We start from the raw sequence: 23,445 nt of genomic DNA on the forward strand, positions 1-23,445 counted from the left end.
TTATCTACTTTATTACTTATTTGTTTAGAAAAGGTCTCTTAGCCCAGGCTTGCTTTTTTCTTTCCTTTTTTTTTCTAAAAAATATTTATTTATTTATTTATTTATAGAGTTTCACTGTGCAGCCCTGCCTGTCTTGGAACTCACTCTGTAGACCAGGCTGGCCTCAAACTCAGAGAGATCCACCTGCCCCTCTCCCTCCCAAGTGCTGGGATCAAAGGTGTGCACCACCACTTCCCCGGCAACCTAAGCTTACTTTGAATTCACTGCATGGCTAAGGGTGCTTGTATTCTCTTGCCTCTGCCTCTCAAGTGATGGAATTATCACCACCACATTCAACTATTTATTGTAAGTTACACTTCAAATTATTTTCTGTGTATGGTGTGGGAGTCAGAAGAGATCTTTCAGGAGTCAGTTCCCTCCTTCCACAGTGTGGGTGTGGAGGATCGAATGCAGGTCATCCGGCTGGGCAGCAGACCCCTTTACCTACTGAGTTCACTCACTGGCCCATGGCTTTTTATTGTTGCTGTTTTATTTTTATAAAGAAAGGAACACACAGAGTTCACTGCATGCCTAAGGTCTATGAGCATTAGACTCCCTGTTTAAGTGTTTTTTAATTACTTTCATTTATTGTGTGGGTGTGTACCACAACGAACACGTGGAAGTCAGAGGACAATTTGCAGGGTTTGGTTCTGTTCTTTTACAATGCAATGTGGATCCAGGGATCAAATTCAGGATGTCAGGTTTGGTAGCAAGTGCCTTTACTTACAGGCTGGTTGTCTCTCTCTCTCTCTCTCTCTCTCTCTCTCTCTCTCTCTCTCTCTCTCTCTCTCTCTCTCTCTCACACACACACACACACACACACAAAACAAACAAAAAACAAAAACAAAAACAAAAAACACTGTCTTACCTGCCCTCAAATCCCTGTATTTTATGCCGGGTGGTGGTGTGGTGGTGGTGGTGGTGGTGGTGGTGGTGGTGGTGGTGCATGCCTTTAATCCCAGCACTTGGGAGGCAGAGGCAGGCGGATCTGTGAGTTCGAGGCTAGCCTGGTCTCCAAAGTGAGTTCCAAGAAAGACACAAAGCTACACAGAGAAACCCTGTCTCGAAAAACCACCCCCCAAAAAAAAATCTCTGTATTTTAAAACATTTACAAAACAATATGGTGAAAACGTCATTTGGGGCCCCTTAGGAGGTTTAGAACATTTTGACCATCTTTAGCTGCCTTCTTTCCAGCTACCCACACAGGAAGGACCAGGAAAACAAACAGTTTTCCAAAGAGCCCAGGAAAGAGTCACATTCTGCAGACCAAAGGTTCATCTTGTTTTTCTGACATTCATATCTGTTTCAGGTGGAGGGAGGACCAGGCCATGGCTGCTGCTCACGATGTGGAGATGGAGAGCGTGAATCTGAACATGGAGAGAGAGGGGAAGGAAGAGCTGGAGGAGGAGAAAGTGAGAGAGGACAGGGAAGGCAAAGACTTGCCCAGGAGCAGAAAGGTCCACAGGATGGTCTCAAAGTGGATGCTTCCTGAGCCCGTCCGCAGAACATACTTGGAGAGAGCCAACTGCCTCCCGCCACCGCTGTTCATCATCTCCATCAGCCTGGCTGAGGTAAACACCACCGTGAGAGGGGCCCTCACGTCAGTCCAGACTGGAAGCTGCAAACAGAGTGGGGATGAAACCGACATCTAGAGGAGAAACGGTGCAGGAGGAGAGCATAGAGGGACCAGGGCTGCACACACTCTGCCCACTCCCTGCTCCCGGAGCTGATCTGCTCAGTCGCGGCCACCCCAGGGGTTGGTTTCATCCATGATGAAAATCCACTGCCTATCATTCACTGACACTACTGGCTTCATTTCATTTTAGCTGGTGGGGTCTTTAGAAGCCAGGGAACTTTGGGCCTGCAAATTAGCTTTTTTTTTTTCTTGTGGTGGGATCTGGCATTGTAGCCCAGGCTGGCCTTTGACTCACTATGTAGCTTAGGCTGGCTGGCCATAAACTCATTATAATCCTTTTGTAACAACCAACCAGCTGTTGGGATTACAGGCATATACTACCATGTTCAGCTTGCAAATTGGCTTTGTTTCATGAAACAAAATAGACTGGTCGGTCAGGTCGGCCTGGGGTATATATTTAGAACAGTCACCAGCTGCCTGAACTTTCAGAGGAAAACTGTGGCATCTGCTGTGGGTGTCTACTTTGGGCTGATGGGATATGTTCTCAGTCTATGACCTGCTCAGCTTTCTTGGTTTCCAGAAAGAGGGCAAAGCTCAGAGAGGTGGGGATGAGTCACCCAAGGGTGTGTCTTAGTGACTTGGAAGGGCCAGGCCCTTTGTGACACCAAGGTTTTTCTCCTAGACTGCTGTCTTATGAAAGAGTTGGTGGAGATGGCTGCCCAGAGGGCGTCCCTAGTATAATCCTCTTAATTCCCACTAATGTTCCAGCTTTGGTGTAAGGGACTGTAGTAGTCAGGGTTCCCCAGCAGAACAGAATCAGCAGGGTATGAGGGAGGGAGCCGAAAAGTGAGGGAGGGTTCAGCTCTCCAATCTTCAGGGCAAGCTGGAGACTCACTAAGGGTTTTGTGCCGAGTCTAAGGCCCTTTTGTAGCTAGAGTTTTCCTGCCTTGCCCACAGTCAGGACAAATCTTTGTCACCCGCCAGTCCCACAGCCACTCAGACCCAACCAAGTAAACACAGAGACTTATATTGCTTACAGACTGTATGGCCGTGGCAGGCTTCTTGCTAACTGTTCTTATAGCTTAAATTAACCATTTCCATAAATCTATACCTTGCCACATGGCTGGTGGCTTACCGGCGTCTTCACATGCTGCTGGTCATGGCGGCAGCTGCAGTGTCTCTCCGTGTCAGCCTTCCACTTCCCAGAATTCTCCTCTCTCCTTGTCCCACCTACTTCCTGCCTGGCCACTGGCCAACCAGTGTTTTATTTATTGACCAATCAGAGCAATTTGACATACAGACCATCCCACAGCACCCTTTGCTAGTGTAATTCTTTTCCTCATGAAATAGTCTTTTTCTATTAATGCTTTCATCTGAAACTCATATACAAGATGGAGGGAAAGGGGTACTAAATTACATCCTAATCTCATCTCAAGAAATGACCTCAGGTGGGCATGGGGGCATGAGCTTGTAATCTCAGAACTTGGAAACTGAAGCAGAAGGATCTTGAGTTTAAGAGAGCCTGGGCTACAAGTAAGTTTGAGGCTAGCCTAGGCTATTTAGTGAGATTATGCAACCATATAATTTACTAGCTAGCTAACTAACTAGTTAATGGGTAGCCAATATACAAAAAAGCAAAAAAGTCACAGAAACATCTGGAATGATATTTGAAGATATATCTGAGTCTGTATGAACCTTGTCAAATTGAACATAAAATTAACCATTGCAGAAACCAAACTTTTTTATGGCAAATGTGCAAGCTTTTCCTGTAGCAGGCTTTTTTGGATTACCAACCAGCTCCCAAATCAAGACCAGGAGACTTATTAACAATTATGAATGCTCGGCCTTAGTTTAGGCTTGTCTAGCTAGCTCTTAACAAGTGCTGGGATTAAAGGCATGTGCCATCACTGCCCAGTGGCTGAGTATCTCTTAACAGAAATGCTCACACCAGAAATGGTTTGTGTTTCTGAATAATTTCTTTCTTTCTTTCTTTCTTTCTTTCTTTAATCATTTAATTGTGTGTAAGCACAGGTGCCTGCAGAAGCCAGAGTTATGGATCCCTCCTGGCGCTGGAGTTACAAGTGGTTGTGAGCCACCTGATATGTGTACTGGGAATTGAACTCTGGTCCTCTGGAAGAGCAGTGTATGCTTTTACTTACTGAGTTATCTCTTCAGCACCCATGTTTCAGAATATTTCCGAATAATTTTTAAAAATGTGTATATGTGTGTGGGAGTAGGGAAGGTCATGTGTGAGTGCACGTACCCTTGGATGCCAGAAGAGGGCACTAGATTCCCTGGAGCTGAAGTTACAAGCAGTCTTAAGCTGTTAGATATGGATGCAGTGAACTGAACTCAGATCCTCTGCAGGTGCAGTGTACGTGTTCTTAATGGCTGAGTCATCTTTCCAGCTCCAATTTTGGCATATTCATAGACTTCAGTACTCCTAAATCTAAAACTTTGGATCTGGGGAGATAATTCAGTCTGTAAAATACTTCCCATGCAGGTATGTGGACATGAACTTGATCCTCAGAGCCCAAGTAAAAGAGCCAGGAGTTGTGACATGTGCTTGAATCCTGGCAGTTAGGGAGCTGGAGACAAATGGATGGATTCCCGAGGTTTGCTAGCCAGCCAGCCCAGCCTGCTATTTGAGCTCCAGGTCAATGAGGGACTCAGTCTCAAAAAGCAAAGTGTTTGGCACCTGAGGCATGACACCCGATGTTGGCCTCTGGCCTCCAGCTGTGTGCACACACATGAAGATCAGCACATACACATAAACCTAAAACTTGTTCTCTAAATTTTTATTACTTTATGTGTATGGCGTTCTGCCTGCCTATGTATCTGTGTACCACATGTGTGCCTCATGCCCTCAGAGGCCAGAAGAAGGCAGTAGATTCCCTGTAACGGGAGTTAGAGACGGTTGTGAGCCATTGTGTGGGTTATGGGAATTGAACCTGGGTCCTCTAGAAGATCACTCAACCACTGGACCAGATTTCTAAAATTTTTCAAGTGTCATATTGGTGTTCACAAACTTCAAAATCTGGAGCATTTTTGGATTTTATATTTTATATTCAGGAGGCTGAACCTGCGCTATTCACTAAACTCCAGGCTTTTCTTAGATTTGATTGATTTTCTCACTAATGTCCTCTTTCTCATCCTCTGGTTCCTTCCGATACAGGGTTCTGATACAGGGTTTCACACTGCATTAAGTTGTCCTGCTTCCCCTGGCTCCTCTGATTCATGACAACTTCTCAGTAGTCTTTCATGACCTTGATAAAGATGAAGTATACCGGCCAGGTACCTTGTAGAGTGTCCTTGTCTGGGGCTGTCAGAGTTTTTTTTTTTACATAGTTAGCCTAGAGTTGGGAGTGTGGAGGAAGAATGACTTAGAGGTAAAGTGCCCTTCCCACCACATCCCAAGGTAGGACCTCATGTGACATCACTGGGACACAGGACCTCACATGACGTCACTGGGGCTCTGATCTTCATCATTTTGTTAGACCACCTGCCAGGTTTCTGGGCTGTGGAGTCCAAGTGAAGGTGAGGGACCCAGGTTATGTGTTCTGGGAGGGTGCAAGTCTTTGTTACAATCTGACCTAATACGGCTCCTCATCGTGAGGAAGCATGACCGCTGTGGGGGATGGTGGAGAAATTTAACCCCAACGTCTTCTGAGCTAATCACTCAGCCACAATTACTGCCTGTGGGTTTGAATGGGGCCCGCCTCCAGAGGAAGCTTGATTAACCGGCATGATCACTCCCCCTTGACAGCTGGCTGTGTTTATTTATTACGCTGTGTGGAAGCCTCAGAAGCAGTGGATCACCCTGGACACGGGGATCTTGGAAAGTCCCTTTACTTACCGCCCCGATAAGAGGGAAGAGGCCTGGAGGTTTATCTCATACATGCTGGTCCATGCTGGGTAAGGAATGATGACCAAGTCAACGATGTCAGAAGAGGTCAGAAGGGATCGTTAGGCTGGGCAAGGCCATGCACACCTGTCGTTCCAGCACTTGGGAGCCAGAGGCAAGAAGATCAAGGCAAGCAGGACTTACATGTTGACTATCAGGCCGGCCAGCCAGCCCGACTCGGTCTTGAAATACAAACAAAAACAGGGGGTCTGTGAGACAGCTCAGAGGGTAAAGACACCTGCCAAACCCAATAACATGAGTTCAATCCCCGGAATCCATGTATCGGAAGGAGAGAACTGACTCCTGAAAATTGTCTTCTGATACACATGTGTGCATGTGAGCGGGCACACACACACACAAATATAATAAGATTTAATTTTTTTTCTATTTATTTATTATGCATACAGCATGTATGACTGCAGGCCAGAAGAGGGCACTAGATCTCGTTACAGATGGTTGTGAGCTACCATGTGGGTGCTAGGAATTGAATTCAGGACCTCTGGAAGAGCAGCCATTGCTCTTAACCTCTGAGCCATCTCTCCAGCCCCAAGATTTAAATTAAAAAAAAAAAAAAGAAAGAAAACAAGGCAGGGTGTAATGGAGCACACTTTGGATCCCAGCACTAGGAAAGCAGAGGCAGGCAGATCTCTGAATTGAGATCTAGCCTGGTCTACACAGAATTCTGGGTCAGCTATGGCTACATATCAAGATCCTGTCAGAGGAGGGGAGGGGGTGAAGGAAGAGAGAGAGATAAACAAAAAACCCAAATTGCCACTAATCTGTTTGGAACATATGTTATTATTATTATTATTTTATTTTATTTATGTGCCCTTGGAAGCTAGCTGTACTCTGTATAACTGTCTAATGTTGGTATTGATATAGGAATGTTAATGAGCTGGACACCTTTAATCCCAGCACTCTAGAAGCAGAGAACTCCATGAGTTTGAGGCCAGCCTGGCCTATAAAATGAGTTTCAGGACAGCCAGGGATACACAGAGAAGCCCTATCTTAAAAATAAATAAATAAATAAATAAATAAATAAATAAATAAATAAAAATCAATGACTTGAGACCAAACCACTACCAGACCGAAAGTAAGTCACCCTACGTGTTGGATGCTGTCCAGTGCACCATTTAGGTGACTGAAGTGGTAGAGCTGAGCTGAAACACAGTCTGCCTCCTCCAAACACACTGTACAAATGAATTGTGAGCATTTCGACCGATGTGCACTATGGTTTAACTGACTCACTGCCAGTTCAATAGTAGCACAAGGAGGTATAGAAACAGTATAGATGGAGCTGGAGGGGAGGCGCAGTGGTTAAGAGCTCTTGTTGGGTGTGATCTCACGTGTGTCTGTAACCTCAGTGCTCTGACAAGTGGAGACAGGGAGATGGCTGGTGCTTGCGAGCTGCCGGCGGGGCTGACTACCACAAGCTTCAGGTTCAGGAGAAAACCTGCCTCCATAAGGTAGAGCGGATGGCAGAGGAGACCCAGTGCCCTCCCCTGGCCTCAGGGCATACAACTACACAACACCTGCCCATACAACCCGGGACCCCCTACACACACACACACACACACACACACACACACACACACACACACACACAAAGGAAGGAAGCAAAGCAAGAAAGACAGATAATGAACAGGGGAGGATGTGTTTGTCTTCCGGTTTTGTTTACAGTTTCTCCCTTCCTTCCTTCCTTCCTTCCTTCCTTCCTTCCTTCCTTCCTTCTTCCTTCCTTCCTTCCTCCCTCCCTCCCTCCCTTTCTTCCTTCCTCCCTCCTTCCCTCCCTTTCTTATGTAGTTCTGGCTGTTCTAGAACTCACTATAAGACCAAGCTGGGCTCAAACTCACAGAGATCTGCCTGCTTCTGCCTCCTGAGTGCTGGGATTAAAGGCAAGCACTGCCCCGTCATTTACAGTTTCTTAAATGTGAGAGCCTTTCAAGACCTTACTCAGAATCAGGTGATGGTGCTTGCCTGCAATCTCAGTAGGTGGGAGGTAGAGGCAGGAGGATCAAGAGTTCAAGGCCAGCATAGGCTACATGTCTCAAAAAATTTTTAAAAAAGTGTTTACTCAGCCGGGCGGTGGTGGCGCACGCCTTTAATCCCAGCACTCGGGAGGCAGAGCCAGGCGGATCGCTGTGAGTTCGAGGCCAGCCTGGGCTACCAAGTGAGCTCCAGGAAAGGCGCAAAACTACGCAGAGAAACCCTGTCTCAAAAAACCAAAAAAAAAAAAAAAAGTGTTTACTCATCATCTTTGGTCCGCCATGCCTACCTACTGTGGTCAGCAAATAGCTTATGGTTATCCTACTTCTTTGGGGAGCCCTGTGGTGTCAGGCGAATTGAGCTTCACCCATGTGACTCAGCACCCCCCCTCCTGATTTAAAATGATTGATTGCATTTTGGGTCAGTGGCTAAACGGACATACAGGGCAGGGGGCTTGGAGCTGAACACAGAACCAGGAGCTTCCTGTATGCTGAGCAAGTGTGGTACCCTCTGAGCTGCAGCCCGAGACCTTGAGTTCTTTCTTTCTATCTTTTTTTTTTTTTTAATTAAAAATAATTTTTTTGAGACAGGGTCTCACATATAGCCCTGGCTGTCCTGGAACTAACTATGTAGATCAGGCTAGCCTTAAACTCACAGAAATCCCCCTGCCTCTGCCTCCCAGGAAAAGGGATTAAAGTCCACCATGCTTGGATTTCATTCTTTAAATTAGCTTCATTGGTCTTTGTTTCAGTAATAATTGTTGTAAAGCAGAACTTATAACATACATTTATGTTTCTGAAAGACTTTTATTTGCTTTACATATGGAAGCATCATGTAAGATTTTATTTCAAAACAGACAAGGGTGTGTGTGGCTGGAGAGATGACTCAGTGGTTAAGAGCATTGGCAGCTCTTCCAGAGGTCCTGAGTTCAATTCCCAACAACCACATGGTAGCTCACAACTGTCTATAATTGGGATCTGATGTCCTCTTCTAGCTTGCAGATATACATGCAGACAGAGCACTGTATATATAAAATAAATCTTTAAATAATTAAAAAAATAAGAGAAAAAAATGTGGCCCGCAGGAAATCTGGTGAGGGAAGCCGAGGTTAAACAGCACTCTAGTCACCCAGTTTCAGTTTACCAGGGAAGCAGCTCTCTTTATGGGTACCAACATGGGCTTATATACCCCTCTAACAGCAGGAGTCAAGGAATGGTTACTCTGTATCCATAGGTAAGCGGGACACTGTTTTCCAAACAGGAAAAACCACAGGGGAACTGATCCCCAGCACCTTCCGGAACCCAACTGCACATTTTTCACACAAACAACTTAACTGGGACAGGACAAAAAAGGGCATTTAAAATTAAGGCAGCAAACTTACTGCTGCCGACAAAAAAACAGATAAAAGAGTTGCCCACTTAAAAACAAAAACAATAAACTAAAAGCTGGGTGGTGGTGGTGCATGCCTTTAATCCCAGCACTCAGGAGGCAGAGCCAGTAGAATCTCTGTGAGTTCAAGGCCAGCCTGGTCTACAGAGTGAGTTCCAGGGCAGGCTCCAAAGCTACACAGAGAAACCCTGTCTTGAATCCGTGCCCCCCCCCAAAAAAAAACCCTAGAATATAGGAGCTGGAGAGAAGGCTCAGTGGTTAAGAGTACTTGCTGCTCAGTTGTGAGGACTGTAGCTTTGATCCTAAGACTCGCATGGAGTGCCGCACAGCTTCAGGGACTCCAGCACTAAAGGATCTGGAGCTTTCTTCTGGCTGCCATGAGTTCGTTCTCCCTCTCTCTCTCTCTCTCCCTCCCTCCCTCCCTCCGTCTCTCAAAAGACAGAAAATAAAATTCTAGCAAGTGCTTAAGTACAACTATCACATGCAGATCTCCCATGACAACAGCTGCTTGGCTATTTGACCGGTGTTTGTCTCTGCAGAGTCCAGCACATCGTGGGGAATCTCTCTATGCAGCTCCTTCTGGGTATTCCCTTGGAAATGGTCCACAAAGGCCTCCGAGTGGGCCTGGTGTACCTGGCAGGAGTGCTTGCAGGTCAGTGTTCTGACGGTAACATGGAATCAACACTTCTGGGCTCTTAGGATTGAAGCCAAAGGTAACAGATGTTTACAGAGGGCTTTTTACTGAAGTCAGTATATATTGCACCCTAGCATATGATATGCAGAATTATAATATGCTGGGAAATATGGTAAGTGTTAGAGATAATTTAACTAGAGATTAGATATTAGAGATAATAAAAGCACATGAAGAAAAGTCCCAGTGGCTGTCCTCAGATTATCTCACAGTCTCCTAGCATTTACACAATTCGAAACTACAAGCAGCTTGGTGTTTGGATCTTGGAGCCCCTGAAATGCTAGAGTGAAGAGACTGGAAAGCAACACGGCCAGATTTGCATGTAAGAAAGTCATTTTTGCTGGGTGTAGTGGTGCACGATTTTAATCCCAGCACTTGGAGGCAGAGGCAGGCGGATCTCTGTGAGTTCAAAGCCAGACTGATCTACAAAGCAAGTTCCAGGACAACCAGAGCTATATAGATATCCCAGAAATAGATAAATAAATGCTTTAATTTTGAGAAAGCTGGAGACTGACATGAGTTATCAGAAATGACATCTCAAGATCCCAGATACCTTTGGCCATTGTCTCCAGTGTTGCTATCCTGTAAATTTTAACACAGCAATACATCCAAGACACCCATGGTCGTGCAGCGGAGACAGTAACACCCACAACACCCGGAGGAGCCCTCACTCTGCCCTCTGATGGCCCAGCCCCTTTCTTCCCACCCCTCTCCCTTCTTTGCTGTTGACAAGCACTAACCTGCTCTCATTCCTTTATTTGTGTCATTTCAGGAATACACCGCAGTTAATTTTTTTCACTGTGGAGAAGTAGTCTGTGTTATGGTCTTATCTAGCTGTTCATGCCTTGAAGGATGTCTGGGTAGTTTTACCCCTTTCCTATTGCTTTTTGAGAAAGGGTCTCTTGTAGCCCAGGTTAGCCTTTAACTTACTAAGTAGCCAAGGATGCTCTTGAATTCCTGATCCTTCTCCCTCCACTTCCCATATGGTGAGATTATGAGTTTTTTGTGGTGTTGGGGATTTGGCATCTTCCTGAATACTAGGCAAACACTCTGCTGAGCTACATTCCCAGTCTTTCTTTCTGTCTTTCTGTCTCTCTGTCTCTCTGTCTCTGTCTCTCTCTCCCTCCCTCCCTCTTTCTTTTTTTCTTCCTCCCTCCCTCTTTCTTTCTTTCTTTCTTTCTTTCTTTCTTTCTTTCTTTCTTTCTTTCTTCTCTTCTCTTCTTCCTTCCTTCCTTCCTTCCTTCCTTCCTTTCTTTCTTTCTTTCTTTCTTTCTTTCTTTTTTCAAGATAGGGTTTCTCTGTGTAGCCCTGGTTGTTTTGGAACTCTCTCTGTAGACCAAGTTAGCCTGAAACTCAGAGATGCACCAGCCTTTGCCTCCCAATTGCTGGGATTAAAGGCATACACCACCACAGCCTAGCCTTTCTTTTCTTTTCTTTTCTTTTCTTTTCTTTTCTTTTCTTTTCTTTTTCTTTCTTTCTTCCTTTCTTCCTTCCTTCCTTCCTTCCTTTCTCTCTCTCTCTCTCTCTCTCTCTCTCTCTCTCTCTCTCTCTCTCTCTCTTTCTTTCTATGAGACTGGTCTCATAGCTCAAACTGCCCAAGAACTCTCTAATGTATCCCAAGCTGGCCTCAAGCCAGATCCTCCTGCCTCAGCCTTCCATGTACTGAGATTACAGGCATGAGTCATGTCTTAGTCAGGGTACTACTGCTGTGATGAGACACCATGACTAAAGCAAGTTGGGGAGGAAAGGGTTTATTTGGCTTACACTTCCACATCACTGTTCATCAATGGTAGAAGTCATCATAGGAACTCAAACAGGACTAGATCCTGGAAGCAGGAGCTGATGCAGGGACCATGGAGGTGTGCTGCTTACTTGCTTGCTCCCCATGGCTTGCTCAGCCTGTTTTCTTATAGAACCCAGGCCCACCAGCCCAGGGATGACATCACCCACAATGGGCTGGACCCTCCCCCATCAATCACTAATTTAAAAAATGCCCTACACTCCAATCTTATGGAGGCATTTTCTTGACTGAAGTTCGCCCTCAGATGATTTTAACTTGTGTCAAATTGGCATAAAATTGTCCAGCACATGCCGGCACAACTGGTGCTCATGTTTTTTTCTCTCCTGGGTAGCCTATTTTCAGATAAGGTTTCGGTGGGCTGTGGTGGTACATGACTTTACTCCCAGCACTTGGGAGGTAGAGGCAGATCTCTGAGTTTGAGGTCAGTTTGGCCTACAGAGTGAGTCCCAGAACAGCCAGGGCTACCCTGAGAAACTGAGAAACAAAAGAAACAAATAAACAAATCAAATCAAGTAAGATCTCCTGTTTTTGGGGCCTGGAGAGATGGCTCAGAGGTTAAGAGCACTGGCTGTGCTTCCAGAGGTCCTGAGTTCAATTCCCAGCAACCACATGGTGGCTCACAACCATCTGTAATGAGATCTGGCGCCCTCTTCTGGCCTATAGGCATACGTGTAGGCAGAACACTATACATAATAAATAAAATAAAATAAAATAAAAAAGATGTTTTTAAATATTGTTCCAGGGAATTGGATGTCAATGTGTGGCTTAAGGATTACAATTCAACTCAATTTAGCGTTGATGGAAGGTATTTGTCAACTGCTATTTGAGAGAATTTCTGGAGGACTTGATTTGTAGTGTGCAGTAGTATGGACGGCAGGAAGCAGTCTTGAGCTATAGTAAACAGAGAGCTCTGAGAAGGCATGATGCCAAGGCTTAGCTCCCAATCAACCCCCCCTACTGTCTGCATCCTGCTTCTCCACCTTCTCTTTCTGTTTCTTCTTGTGTCTTTTTGTCCTGTCCTTGAACGCAGAGGTGTGGACTTGCGGGCCTCAGGCATCTACTGTACATTCCTGCTCTGCTCAGGGCTTGACTTCAGCCTGTGGACGCAGCTCTGCCCCAGCATCAGAGCAGAAGTCCTGGGAGAGAATGTGAAGGGACAGTCCACGTCCTCTGGTGGCTTTGGCAGTTGCTTCTTGGCCGGTTTCTCTCGCCATTCGGGTCCATGCTTCCCACTGCTGTTGGGGTCATCTGCAAACAGACCAGTCCTTAGCAATTCACGATTCACGGCGGGCAAAAGAAACCCTAGATGCCGAGAGAGTTCTCCGTCACCCTCGTCTTCTCTGTGCGTTTCCACGTGCACTGTCACCTAGGGTCCCTACTCTTGCTACCAGGAGGTGTGACCGCGGATCCACAGCGCCAGCAATCGGACGACACTGTTAGGGCAGAGTGATGGGACCAGACCAGATCTGACCCTTAGATTTCTCCTTTCTGTAAATTCACAGGAGCACCTTAAAAGACTGACGTGGGCAGTCTGCCTTCAGCTCAGCACCCCCAAGCTGACTGATAGTCACAGTCACCTGGAGAGCTCGGGACACCTAAAACCTCTCAGATCCCACCAGACCTACCGACTCAGACACTCTGGGCATGTGACCCTGGGGTCCACATTGTGTAGGGCACATGACAGTAATGCGGCCGTTTTGTGTCCTCAGCAGAAGTCCCTGCTCTTCCCTAGGCTCATAGTTTAGTGTGATCAGTTTTCCTTATATTAGCCTGTCTGTCTTGTGCCTAGTGCTAACCCGGTGGGTTTAAATTTCTGATGGCTAATGACTCCCTCCTGCCATTTCATTGTCTCTGCGACCGGTGGGTTTAAATTTCTGATGCCTAATGACTCCCTCCTGCCATTTCATTGTCTCTGCGCAAGACTTAAGTCGTCTCCTCATTTGCATTTTTGCCTCACATTCTCTATTGAATGCAACTGTCTCTGACATGCAGATATCGTCCCCTTGTCTGTATTTTGTCTTCCATTCCCTTCCTGGGTTTGCTGTGGTGGGGATTGAACCACAGTCTACATGCTTGCTGAGCAAGTCTGTGCAGCTAAGTCTCGGCTGCGGCTTCTTTTCTTTCCCCAGCCCAGTCTTTTTATTAACATATTTTTTGTTTATTTATACAATATATTTGTCCATTTTGGTTTGTGATATGAAGATTGACATTGACTGACTTTCCAGTGTTACACCAAGCTTGCTTTTGGAAGGACAAATACCACTTGGTCATAGTATATTATGATCTTTACAAACTATTGGATTCAATTTATTAAAGTTTTTAAAAGGCTTATTTTGTTTGTTTGATTTGGTGTTGTTTTTTTTTGTTGTTGTTGTTTTGTTTTTTTGAGACAGGGTTTCCTCTGTGAGTAGTCTTGGTTGTCCTAGAACTCACTCTGTAGACCAGGCTGGCCTCAAACTCAAAGATCCACCTACCTCTGCCTCCTGAGTTCTGGGATTAGAGACGTGTGCTACCACCATCAGGCTGATTTACTTTGTTTTTAATTATGTGTATGTGTGTGTATTTTTAATTATGTGCATATGAGTGCAGGTGCCAGCCAAAGCCAGAAACAGTGGTTCTCTCTCCTCCTCCTCCTCTTCCTTCTCCCTGCTCCCTCCCTCCCTCCCTAACTTCCCCTCCCTCCCTCCTTCCTTTGCTGGAGATTGAACGGAGAGCACTGATAGATCTAGGCAAGTGCTCTCCTACTGAGTCAGATTCCATAGTCATCGACTGTGGTTTTCTTGTAATGTCTTTGCTCATTTTGCACTGAAGTCATGTTTGCCTCATACAAGAAGTCTTAGCCTCTTCAGTTTTATGGAGAAGGTTCGGCGGAATTGGTATTACTTGGAAAGAGGCAGCGGTGCTGAGAACCAAACCCAGAGCCTTGCACACAGTGGGCAGACCCTCTTCCACTGAGGCTCATTCTCAGTCCTGGCTATCGCTTCTTATTTAAATGACTCCTTGGAATTCAGCAGTGAAGTGGGGGTGTGCCTACAATCCTAACACTCAGGAGATGGAGGCAGGAGGATCAGGAGTTCAAGGCCAGCCTCTGCTACACAGCGAGTTTGGAAACAGCTTGGTCTATGTTAGACATAGTGTCAAAAACCAAACCAAACCAAACCCCCAGCATAAAGTCACCTCAGCCTGTAATTTGCTCTGTGGAAAGATTTTAAAGTTTAATTAAATTTTAAAAGTAGTTGTTAGGTAGCACACAACTTTAATCCCAGCAACTCAGGAGGCAGAGGCAGGCAGATCTCTGCCAGTTTGCTTTACTTAGTAGATTGTAGGACAGCCCAAGGCTACATAATAAGACTCTGTTTAAAAACAAAAATAAAAAATAAAAAAATTAGGCCAAAACAAAGAAAAGAAACCCAACAAAATCCATTTATTATCTTTTTATTTATTATCTGGTGAATATGCTATGGTATAATTTCCCCCATTTATTTTGTTTTGTTCTTGTTTTTTGAGATAGGATTTCACTATGTAGACCAGACTGACCTTGAACTTGTGGTAATCCTCCTGCCTCTGCCTATCATGTGCTGGGATTAAAAGTATGTGCTTCTATGCCAACTTCTCATTCCATTGATGTATGTATGTATGTATGTATGGATGGATGGATGTAGTGTATGTGTGTATTTGAGAGTACCATGGTATGCATGTTGAAGAGACGTTTCTTCTCATCCTCTTCCTCCCTTCCCCCTCTCCTCATAATGGAAATTCCTTCTGAGAAAGGCATTCCTTCCTGAGTGCTTCCTCAGCACATCCCTTATTTATTTTCATGTGTGTGGATGTTTGCCTGCATGCACACATGCATACAGTGCCTGCTGTGACCAGAAACAGGCATCAGATTTCCTGGGACCGGAGTTATGGGTGGTTGTGAGCCACTAAGTACATGCTGGGACCAAACTTAGGGAGAGCAGCCGGTGCTTGTAACAGCTGAGCCACATCTCCAACCCCCAAACATTCCTTTTCACACAAATTAAATATGTATTACATCCTAAGGAAGGAAGGGAGGTCATGAGAGGAAAAAACCAAATAGTAAAAGTAAGGAGTATAGAGAGGACATCTCAGTGCTCACCTTCTTTTGGCCCAGGTGTCCAGGACTGGGTTAGGAAGTGAGTTTCATCTGCTTGGAGAATGTGATTGGACCTTATGTCAAGAAGGATTCTGAGGCCACCTCCAAGGAGATGGCTCAGTGGGTATGGCTCTTTTCTGTAATTCTAGGACATGAGCAGAATACCTGTAGTGCACAGAACATGTTTATCACGCTTACTTATTTTTTTGTGTACGTGTGTACATGTATGCGTGCATGTGTGCGTGCGTGCATGCGTGCGTGCGTGCGTGCGTGCGTGCGTGCGTGCGTGCGTGTGTGTGTGTGTGTGTGTGTGTGTGTGTGTGTGTGTGTAGACCCTTGTGGAGGTCAGAGGACTCAGAGCTGGGTCCATCCTTCTACCTTGTGGGTCCCAGGGGTCAAGCTATCAGCTTGGCAGCAAGCTTTTACCCACTCAGCAGTCTCACCGGCCCAGTTGAAATAAGAGCTAGCAAGGCTACGAAACACATCGCACAGTACCTTCAGACAGGAGACGTAAATAATGTCCTGAAGTCATGGCTAAGGAGTCTGGCTCCAGAGTCTGAGCTCTTGTCTCTGATTTACTTCTAGTAAATGTTTAATGTGTTAGAAATAACCTGCATACCTGAATCTGTTCGGCACACAAGGGCAAGGTGGAGTTGTTGTTTGCTAATATGAAAATGGTCAAAGTGTCCCATATTTTTACTTTAGATTTTTTTTAATCCTACTTCATTCATAATTCTTACAGTTCCATCTGATCTTTTGTATTTTATTTCTCCAGGTTCCCTTGCCAGCTCCATTTTTGACCCCCTTAATTCTCTTGTGGGTGCTTCAGGAGGAGTCTATGCGTTGATGGGAGGCTACTTTATGAATGTTATAGTGGTAAGCATTGTGGGAATGGAAGTTTTAAAGGCAGGATCTCATGTAGCCCAGGCTAGTCTGGAACCTGATATCTAGCAGAGGCTGGCCTCTGCTTTGATCCTTGTCTAGATTCTGGATCTTTGCCCATGACAAGCACGCATTACCACACCCTATTTCTGGACTTAAAAAACAGATTTGGTAATTTTGTTTTATATGTGTGAGTATTTCCTCTGCATGTATTTGTAAGCACCGTATGCATACTTGAGGTGCACCGTGGAGGTTAGAAAACGGAATCTGATCCCCCAGAAGTGGAATTACAGATGCTTGAGGGCCATTATGTGGGTGTTAGACTCGAACCCAGAACCTCTGGAGCCATTTCTCCGGCTCCTGGACTTTTTTGTTTTCTTTATAAATGAATAGTTGTTTGATTCAGGGGATCCGGATTTATCAATAGTTACTGAGTTCTTATGATCTAAGAATTGTTTGGCCACTAGAAAAGGCGACCCCCATCCCGCTGTCATAACCACTTTGTGCCTCATGGTCACCAGCACACTGCTTAGTCAGACGTCTGTATTTTGATTTATTGAGTTGCTTCTCCCTCCCTTTCAAATAATAAACTTTCTTCCCAGGGAGCTAAAGTTCGATTAAAGACAACAGCCTAGGGCCGGCGAGGTGGCTCAGCAGGTAAAGGTCCTGCCACCAAGCCTGACACTTGAGTTCAATCCCCTGCACCCGCATGGTGGAAGGAGAGAACCTATTCTCACATGTCTGATGATCTCCACATGTGAGGCATGGGCATGTACACACACACACAGGCACACACATTTTTTAAAATGTAATTTAAAAATAATAGCCTGGCATTTCCAGTCTCGTAAAAAAAAATGAAAGAAATGCTCAAATATTGGTTAAATCTCTTTTAACCCCTACCGTTAAGGAAAGAAGATGGAGTAGTAAAAGACTATTAACCAGAAAGGCTTAGAAATATTTTACCAGACTTATTTCTCCATTTATTGACTCACTAAATATTGATTTTATGTTACTTGTATTTAACTACTGGCTAATGAAATTGTGTCATTTACATTATAAAATTAAACATTATGTTTCGTTTTGTGGTCCAAAACACAGCAGCATTGTCCTTCTCTGCTGCATTTGAAAACCTGGCTGTTGCATCTGTGGTTTGCCTTGCAAGTATTTGATGCATAAACATTGCTTTAAGCTGGGTGTGGTGGTGCACGTCTTTAATCCCAGCACTTAGGAGGCAGAGACGGGCGGATTTCTGTAGGTTCAAAGGCAGCTTGGTCTACAGAGCAAGTTCCAGGACAGCCAGGGCTACACAGAGAAACTCTGTCTTGAAACCAAAACCAAAATCAATAAACATTGCTTTAAATGAAACAGCAAACGAAGAGGGAGTCAGGTTGAGATGCCATTTGCTTATAGCTTATAGTCTTCTTATCGCTTTCTCAGAATTTTCGAGAAATGATTCCTGCCTGTGGAATTTTCAGACTACTCGTCATCATCCTGATAGGTAAGTGAGCTTTGTGAATACTTTACACCCTCAATCTACTCTTCAGCCTTCAGAAGGGCTCCTCGGGGTGCCCCACCCTACCACGAAGGACAATTGATAGTCTAGTGTTGGGGAGAACTGTCCGGTAGTAGAGATGCCTCCATGATGTGCCCGGGCAAGCTCTGGCTGTGCTCTGTGCCTCTCACAATAGCCTGTGTCTTGGATTCTTTGTGCATAAAATGCCACCCTTACCCTCACTGGGATTGCTAAGGCAATCCTCAATGGTCTCTCTGCTCCTGTTCCTGCTTCCTATTTCCCATCTAACAGCCAGAATGATCCTTCCCCAGCACCACGAAGGCAAGAAATCTCATCAGATTCATGCCACTTGTACCCAATGCCCTCAAAGTCTTCATGAAGATGTCAGTCATATGTCAAAGTCCCTGGCTCATAAGAGCCCTGAGCATCTCTCCCCAGCTCCTTCCCTGATCCTGTCACCCACCTCTTCATCCTTAATTCAAGTCCAGAATCACCTGGAACATAGGAGGCTGATTCTCAGCCTTAGTTCCTCATTCACCTGTCTAGGGTGAGCCAGAGAATTTCATCTTTAGTAAGTTCCTGGTGCCAAGTGTCGTGGTTCCTGCCTGTAATCTCGGCACTCTGGAGGTCAAGGCAGGAGGATTCCTGCAAGTTTGGACCCACTTGGGCTAGACAGTAAATTCAAGACTAGCCTGGGCTATATAGTGAAACCCCATCCTGAGCAAAAGAAAACAGGAGTTCCCAGATGACTGTGATATTGCTGATTTGGGGGACATTTCTGCCTCAAGGATTCATGTTTGTTCTTCACTCTGTCCAGAAGATTCCTGCTTCACACAACAGCGTGACTTGCTCCATCCAGTGAAGGATTGATTCTTGGAGAGCCTCCCTGATCCTCCTAAAAAATGACAGCCTGGCTGATGAAATATTTGGGTTAGGGTGTAAAAGCACCTGCCACCAAGCCTGACATCCTGAGTTCAATTCCCAGGACCCCTGTAGTGGAATCAGGGAGCTGACTTTTTGCAAGATGTCTTCTGACCTCCATACAAGCCCTATGGCACATGGGCACACACCCACACATCCATATCCACACTTACACACTAAATTAATTAAAAATCATATTTTAAAGGACAGCCTATTCCTGACACCTCCAATTCTTCTTCACCTTTATTTTCTCTGTAGTACTCTGTGTAACATGGCACACTGCTGTCTTTTGTTTGTTTGCTTGACTGGTTTTTGAAATAGGGTCTCATTCTGTAGACTTTGCTGGCCTGAAACTTGGTATGTAGACCATGCTGGCCTCGAACTTACAGAAATCTGGCTGCCTCTGCCTCCAAGTGCTGGCATTATAGACATCAGCCAACATACCTGGCAATGCATACTCCCCTCCTCTGTCCATCGGTCAGGGCCAACGGGTCTGCTCTTTGCTCTGTGTCTACCATGAGAATAGTGCCGTCAGATGGAAGATAGTCAATAACTACTTCTTTGATTAATAAATCCATAAATGGGTGACTGGTAATGTCCACTTCATTGGGCTGTTATGAGAATTAACGAATTAATGAAGGGAGGGCTCTAAGAATCTCAGCTGGCACAGCAGCAGAGTAAAACAAGATATCGTTGAGGGGAACTTCCTGCCCAATGTGGAAATCCTGGACTTCATCGTAGTGTCTTCTCTTCTAGTTGCCTCAGATATGGGATTTGCTCTCTACAGGAGGTTCTTTGTCCCTGCAAACGGGTCTCCGGTGAGTTTACTTCTTTTCCTTCCTTTCTTCCTGTGTGCTTGAGTGTGCTTGTGTGTGTGCATGTGCGTGTGCGTGCGTGCGTGCGTGCGTGCGTGCGTGCGTGCGTGTGTGTGTGTGTGTGTGTGTGTGTGTGTGTTACAGATAAGGTCTCTTTGTATAGCCCTGGCCATCCTGGAACTTGATCTGTAGACCAAGCAGGCCTGGAGATGCACCTGCCTCTGCCTCCTGAGTGCTGGGACTAGAGGTGTGTGTCACCAACACCCAGTCCAGCTTTCTTAGAATATTCACTGCTGTATCCAGCTTTCCCACATGGGTTCCAGGATTCAGACTTAGGTCATCAGGCTTTTGAGGCAAGAACTTTTTTACCTGCCAAGACATTTCTCCAGCCTCAATTTCTTCCTTCTGTGTTTGTTTTGCTTTAAGAAAAACTTATTTTCCCATCAAAAAGAGTTATCATGTAATCTCAGCACTCAGGAAACTGAGGCAGGAGGATCTGGTGTTCAAGGCTACCCTCAGCTACACAGCAAGTTCTGGGCAGCCTGGGCTAATAATAACAAAATAAAACAACCAAATATGAAAAAAGGAATATCAAATAGAGGTTACAACTCCAATTTAAAGCAATCCAATATCCATTTGGAAGTTAAAAAAAAATTCCTAAGGCAGATCTGAGGAGATGCCTCAATGGATAAAGAGCTTGAAGAACCTGTGGGAGGACTGGAGTTCAAATCCCGGCACTTACACAAATGTCAGACAGGTCCATGGTGGCCGGCCTATATTCCCAGCCCTTAGTTAGTGGAAACTGGGATTTCCCAAGGCGAGCTGCCTAGCTAGACTACTGCAGTCACTGAACTTAAGGCTCAAGTAAGAAACCGTACTTCCCTGGGCATGGCAGTGTGTTGTATGACATTTTGATCGTATTCTAACAATAAAGCTTGCTTGGAGTCAGAGGGTGGAGCTAGCCACTAGCTGACCAAAATTAACTATAGAGGTTTTGGAGGACTGAGGACAGATAGGAGACAGGAAGTAATAAGGTGTGTGACTGAGAGAGGCTCTCAGCCCTTTTGGATGGAGGAAGAGAAGATACAGGAGGTCACTGGTGGCTGCTCCCTGCTTCTCTAGTCTTTCAGGATCTCTTTTTTTAATTAATTTATTTTTTAATTTTTATATGCATTGGTGTTTTTGCCATGTCGAGTCCCCTGGAACGTAATTACAGACAGTTGTGAGTTGCCATGTGGGTACTAGGAATTGAACCCTGGTCCTTTGGAAGAGCAGTCAGTGCTCTTAACCACTGAGCCATCTCTCCGTCTTACCCCGATATCTGACTCCTGATTTTTCATTGACAAAGAATAATTAGGTAAACTCTTCAATAGTGCATGCCTTTCATTCCAGCACTGAGAGGCAGAGGCAGGATGATCTTTGTGAGTTTGAGGCCTGGTCTACCTAGTGAGTTCCAGGACTAAATAGAGAGATCCTTTAAAAAAAAATGGAGAGAGACCTACCTCAATATTTAAAGTGGATAAATGGAGAATTGAGGGCAGCTTGCATATACACATGTACCCACAGACATATAAACACACATGCACACACAACTCGAATACACATACATGCACAACCAAAATCAAAAGGGAAAAATTCCTCAGGAAACCAGAGTTTGGACTGTCTGCCACTTGGCTTTCATTGTTTTTTCTGCCATGCTGGTGGCCACTCAAAAAGAGGCGACAAGGGCCTCCTCTGCCCACAGAGAATTCAAAGCAGAATGGAAAACTGGTTGTGGCGATGCATGCCTGTAATCTCAGCACTTGTGTGGTAGAGGCAGGAGGATCATGAGTCAGGATCAGCCTCAACTACATCGCTAGTTCAAGGCCAGCATGAGATATATGGGGCTCTGTCTAAAATAATAATAATAATAATAATAATAATAATAATAATAATGGATCAATATAACAATGAAATTTTGTGTCCAAGCATATTATATAGCTGACGAAAGTAATTTTCAGTGGTTAGTCTTTGAATGTGGTAGTTTGTTTCTCTTGTTATTTAATGTTATTTAATTCTGTGTCTCATTTCAACAGTTTATGACAACAGAGATACCTCATGGCCATTCCCACTCTGCTCTCCTGGCTGGCTTTTTATATAGAGACATCCCAAAATGCAAAGCTGATCAAGAGAAATACAAAGGAACTGTTGTTCTGTCTTGTGTGCTTAGAGAGTGGGTGAAATGACATGCTTTCTTAGGGTTGGTGGTATACACCTATAATCCTAACCCTCAGGAGACTGAGGCAGGAGAATTTCTTTGAGTTCCAGTCCAGCCAGGGTTATATACCAAGACCTTGTCTCAAAAGAGAAAGAGAGAGAGAGAGAGAGAGAGAGAGAGAGAGAGAGAGAGAGAGAGAGAGAGGAAGAAAAAGAGGAGGGAAGAAAGAATCGGTCTCGGGGTGTACCTTGCCTCCTATACAAGTCTGACAACCTATGTTCAGGCCCTGAAAGCCGTGGAAAGAGAGACTCAGCCTCACAAAGCTGTCCACTGTCCTCCATATGTGCTCTGTGGCATGTGTACCCATCATAATACACACACACAATAATGATAATAACTTACATAAACAAAAAAGAAAAAGACTTTTGGTATTTTTTTTTGAGACAGGGTTTCTCTGTGTAGCCTGTCCTGGAAATCACTCTGTAGACCAGGCTGGCCTTGAACACACAGAGATCCACCTGCCTCTGCCTCCTGAGTGTTGAGATTCAAGGCGTGTGCCACCATGCCCAGCTTTATGTGCTTTACAACATTACCTTCTCTGGGAGAACAAAGGGTTTTGTCTTAGCCCAGAGACCCAGACTTTCCGACTATGATATTTGCACTTGAGTAGGAGATCCACAGCTAAAATACAGAATTAGCATTTCCCCCACCCATTTCTATTTTTTTCCCTTTCTCTAAAGGTGTCCTTTGCCGCTCACATCGCAGGTGGATTTGCTGGGATGTCCATAGGTTACACTGTGTTCAGCTGCTTTGACAAGACACTGCTCAAAGACCCCAGGTTCTGGATTGCAATTGCTGCATACGTAGCTTGTCTCTTATTTGCTGTGTTTTTTAACATCTTCCTGTCCCCAGCAAACTGACTCGCCTCTAATATAAGCCAGTTAATAAAAGTGCCACATGGGGGAAATGGAAAACTCTGTGAAGAAATACAGATATCCCAGCATATGCTAAGAGCTTTAAAAAGATGGACAGCACACGATTCATCCCTTCTGAGGGGAACTTCCAATAGGGAGGAAGAAGAAAAGACAGAAATCCAAGACTGGGTCTTCCGTGCACAGAGTGTGTATTATCCTATGACAGAGACTTGATACCCTTGGGCGATGTAATTTGGAGATTGTTTGATAGCTCCACGAGAACTGTACTATCATCCTGAGAATAAACCCTTTTCGTATCTGTGTTGGACCCTTGGTTCTTGTGGCTCTGAGGCAGAGCCTCCTGTATCCCAAGATGGCCAAGAACTGGCTGGATCCAAGGAGGACCTAGAACTCTGGTCTTTGCATGTGTGCCACAGTACATAAGTGGAGGCCAGAGGACAATCTTGAGAAGGGAGTCAGTTCTCTTCTTCCATGATGTGGGCCCCGGGGATCGGATCTAGCAACCAGCACCTTTACCCTCTGAGCCATTTTGACAGCTCAGCTACCTTTATTTTTGAGACATTATCTTTCATTGACTCCAGAACTTACCTTTTTAGCTAGATTAGCTGGTCAGCCAGCTTCT

General features: G+C 45.1%; 1 protein-coding gene across 1 annotated transcript in view; it reads left to right on the forward strand.

The window, feature by feature from the left end:
- The window catches only part of Rhbdl2 (rhomboid like 2), a 46,849-nt gene extending 23,725 nt beyond the window's left edge, over positions 1-23,124 (forward strand). Inside the window, exons 2-8 of the mRNA XM_037202918.1 lie at positions 1,349-1,610; positions 5,442-5,590; positions 9,494-9,606; positions 16,336-16,436; positions 17,880-17,940; positions 19,633-19,694; positions 22,629-23,124. Of these exons, the coding sequence (XP_037058813.1) occupies positions 1,368-1,610; positions 5,442-5,590; positions 9,494-9,606; positions 16,336-16,436; positions 17,880-17,940; positions 19,633-19,694; positions 22,629-22,808 (909 nt within the window). The 5' untranslated portion in view covers positions 1,349-1,367 and the 3' untranslated portion in view covers positions 22,809-23,124. The remainder of the gene's footprint in view (positions 1-1,348; positions 1,611-5,441; positions 5,591-9,493; positions 9,607-16,335; positions 16,437-17,879; positions 17,941-19,632; positions 19,695-22,628) is intronic.
- Positions 23,125-23,445: the final 321 nt, after the last annotated feature.

This window comes from Peromyscus leucopus, chromosome 2 (genome assembly GCF_004664715.2).
Source record: "Peromyscus leucopus breed LL Stock chromosome 2, UCI_PerLeu_2.1, whole genome shotgun sequence".
Classification (NCBI taxonomy): domain Eukaryota; kingdom Metazoa; phylum Chordata; class Mammalia; order Rodentia; family Cricetidae; genus Peromyscus; species Peromyscus leucopus.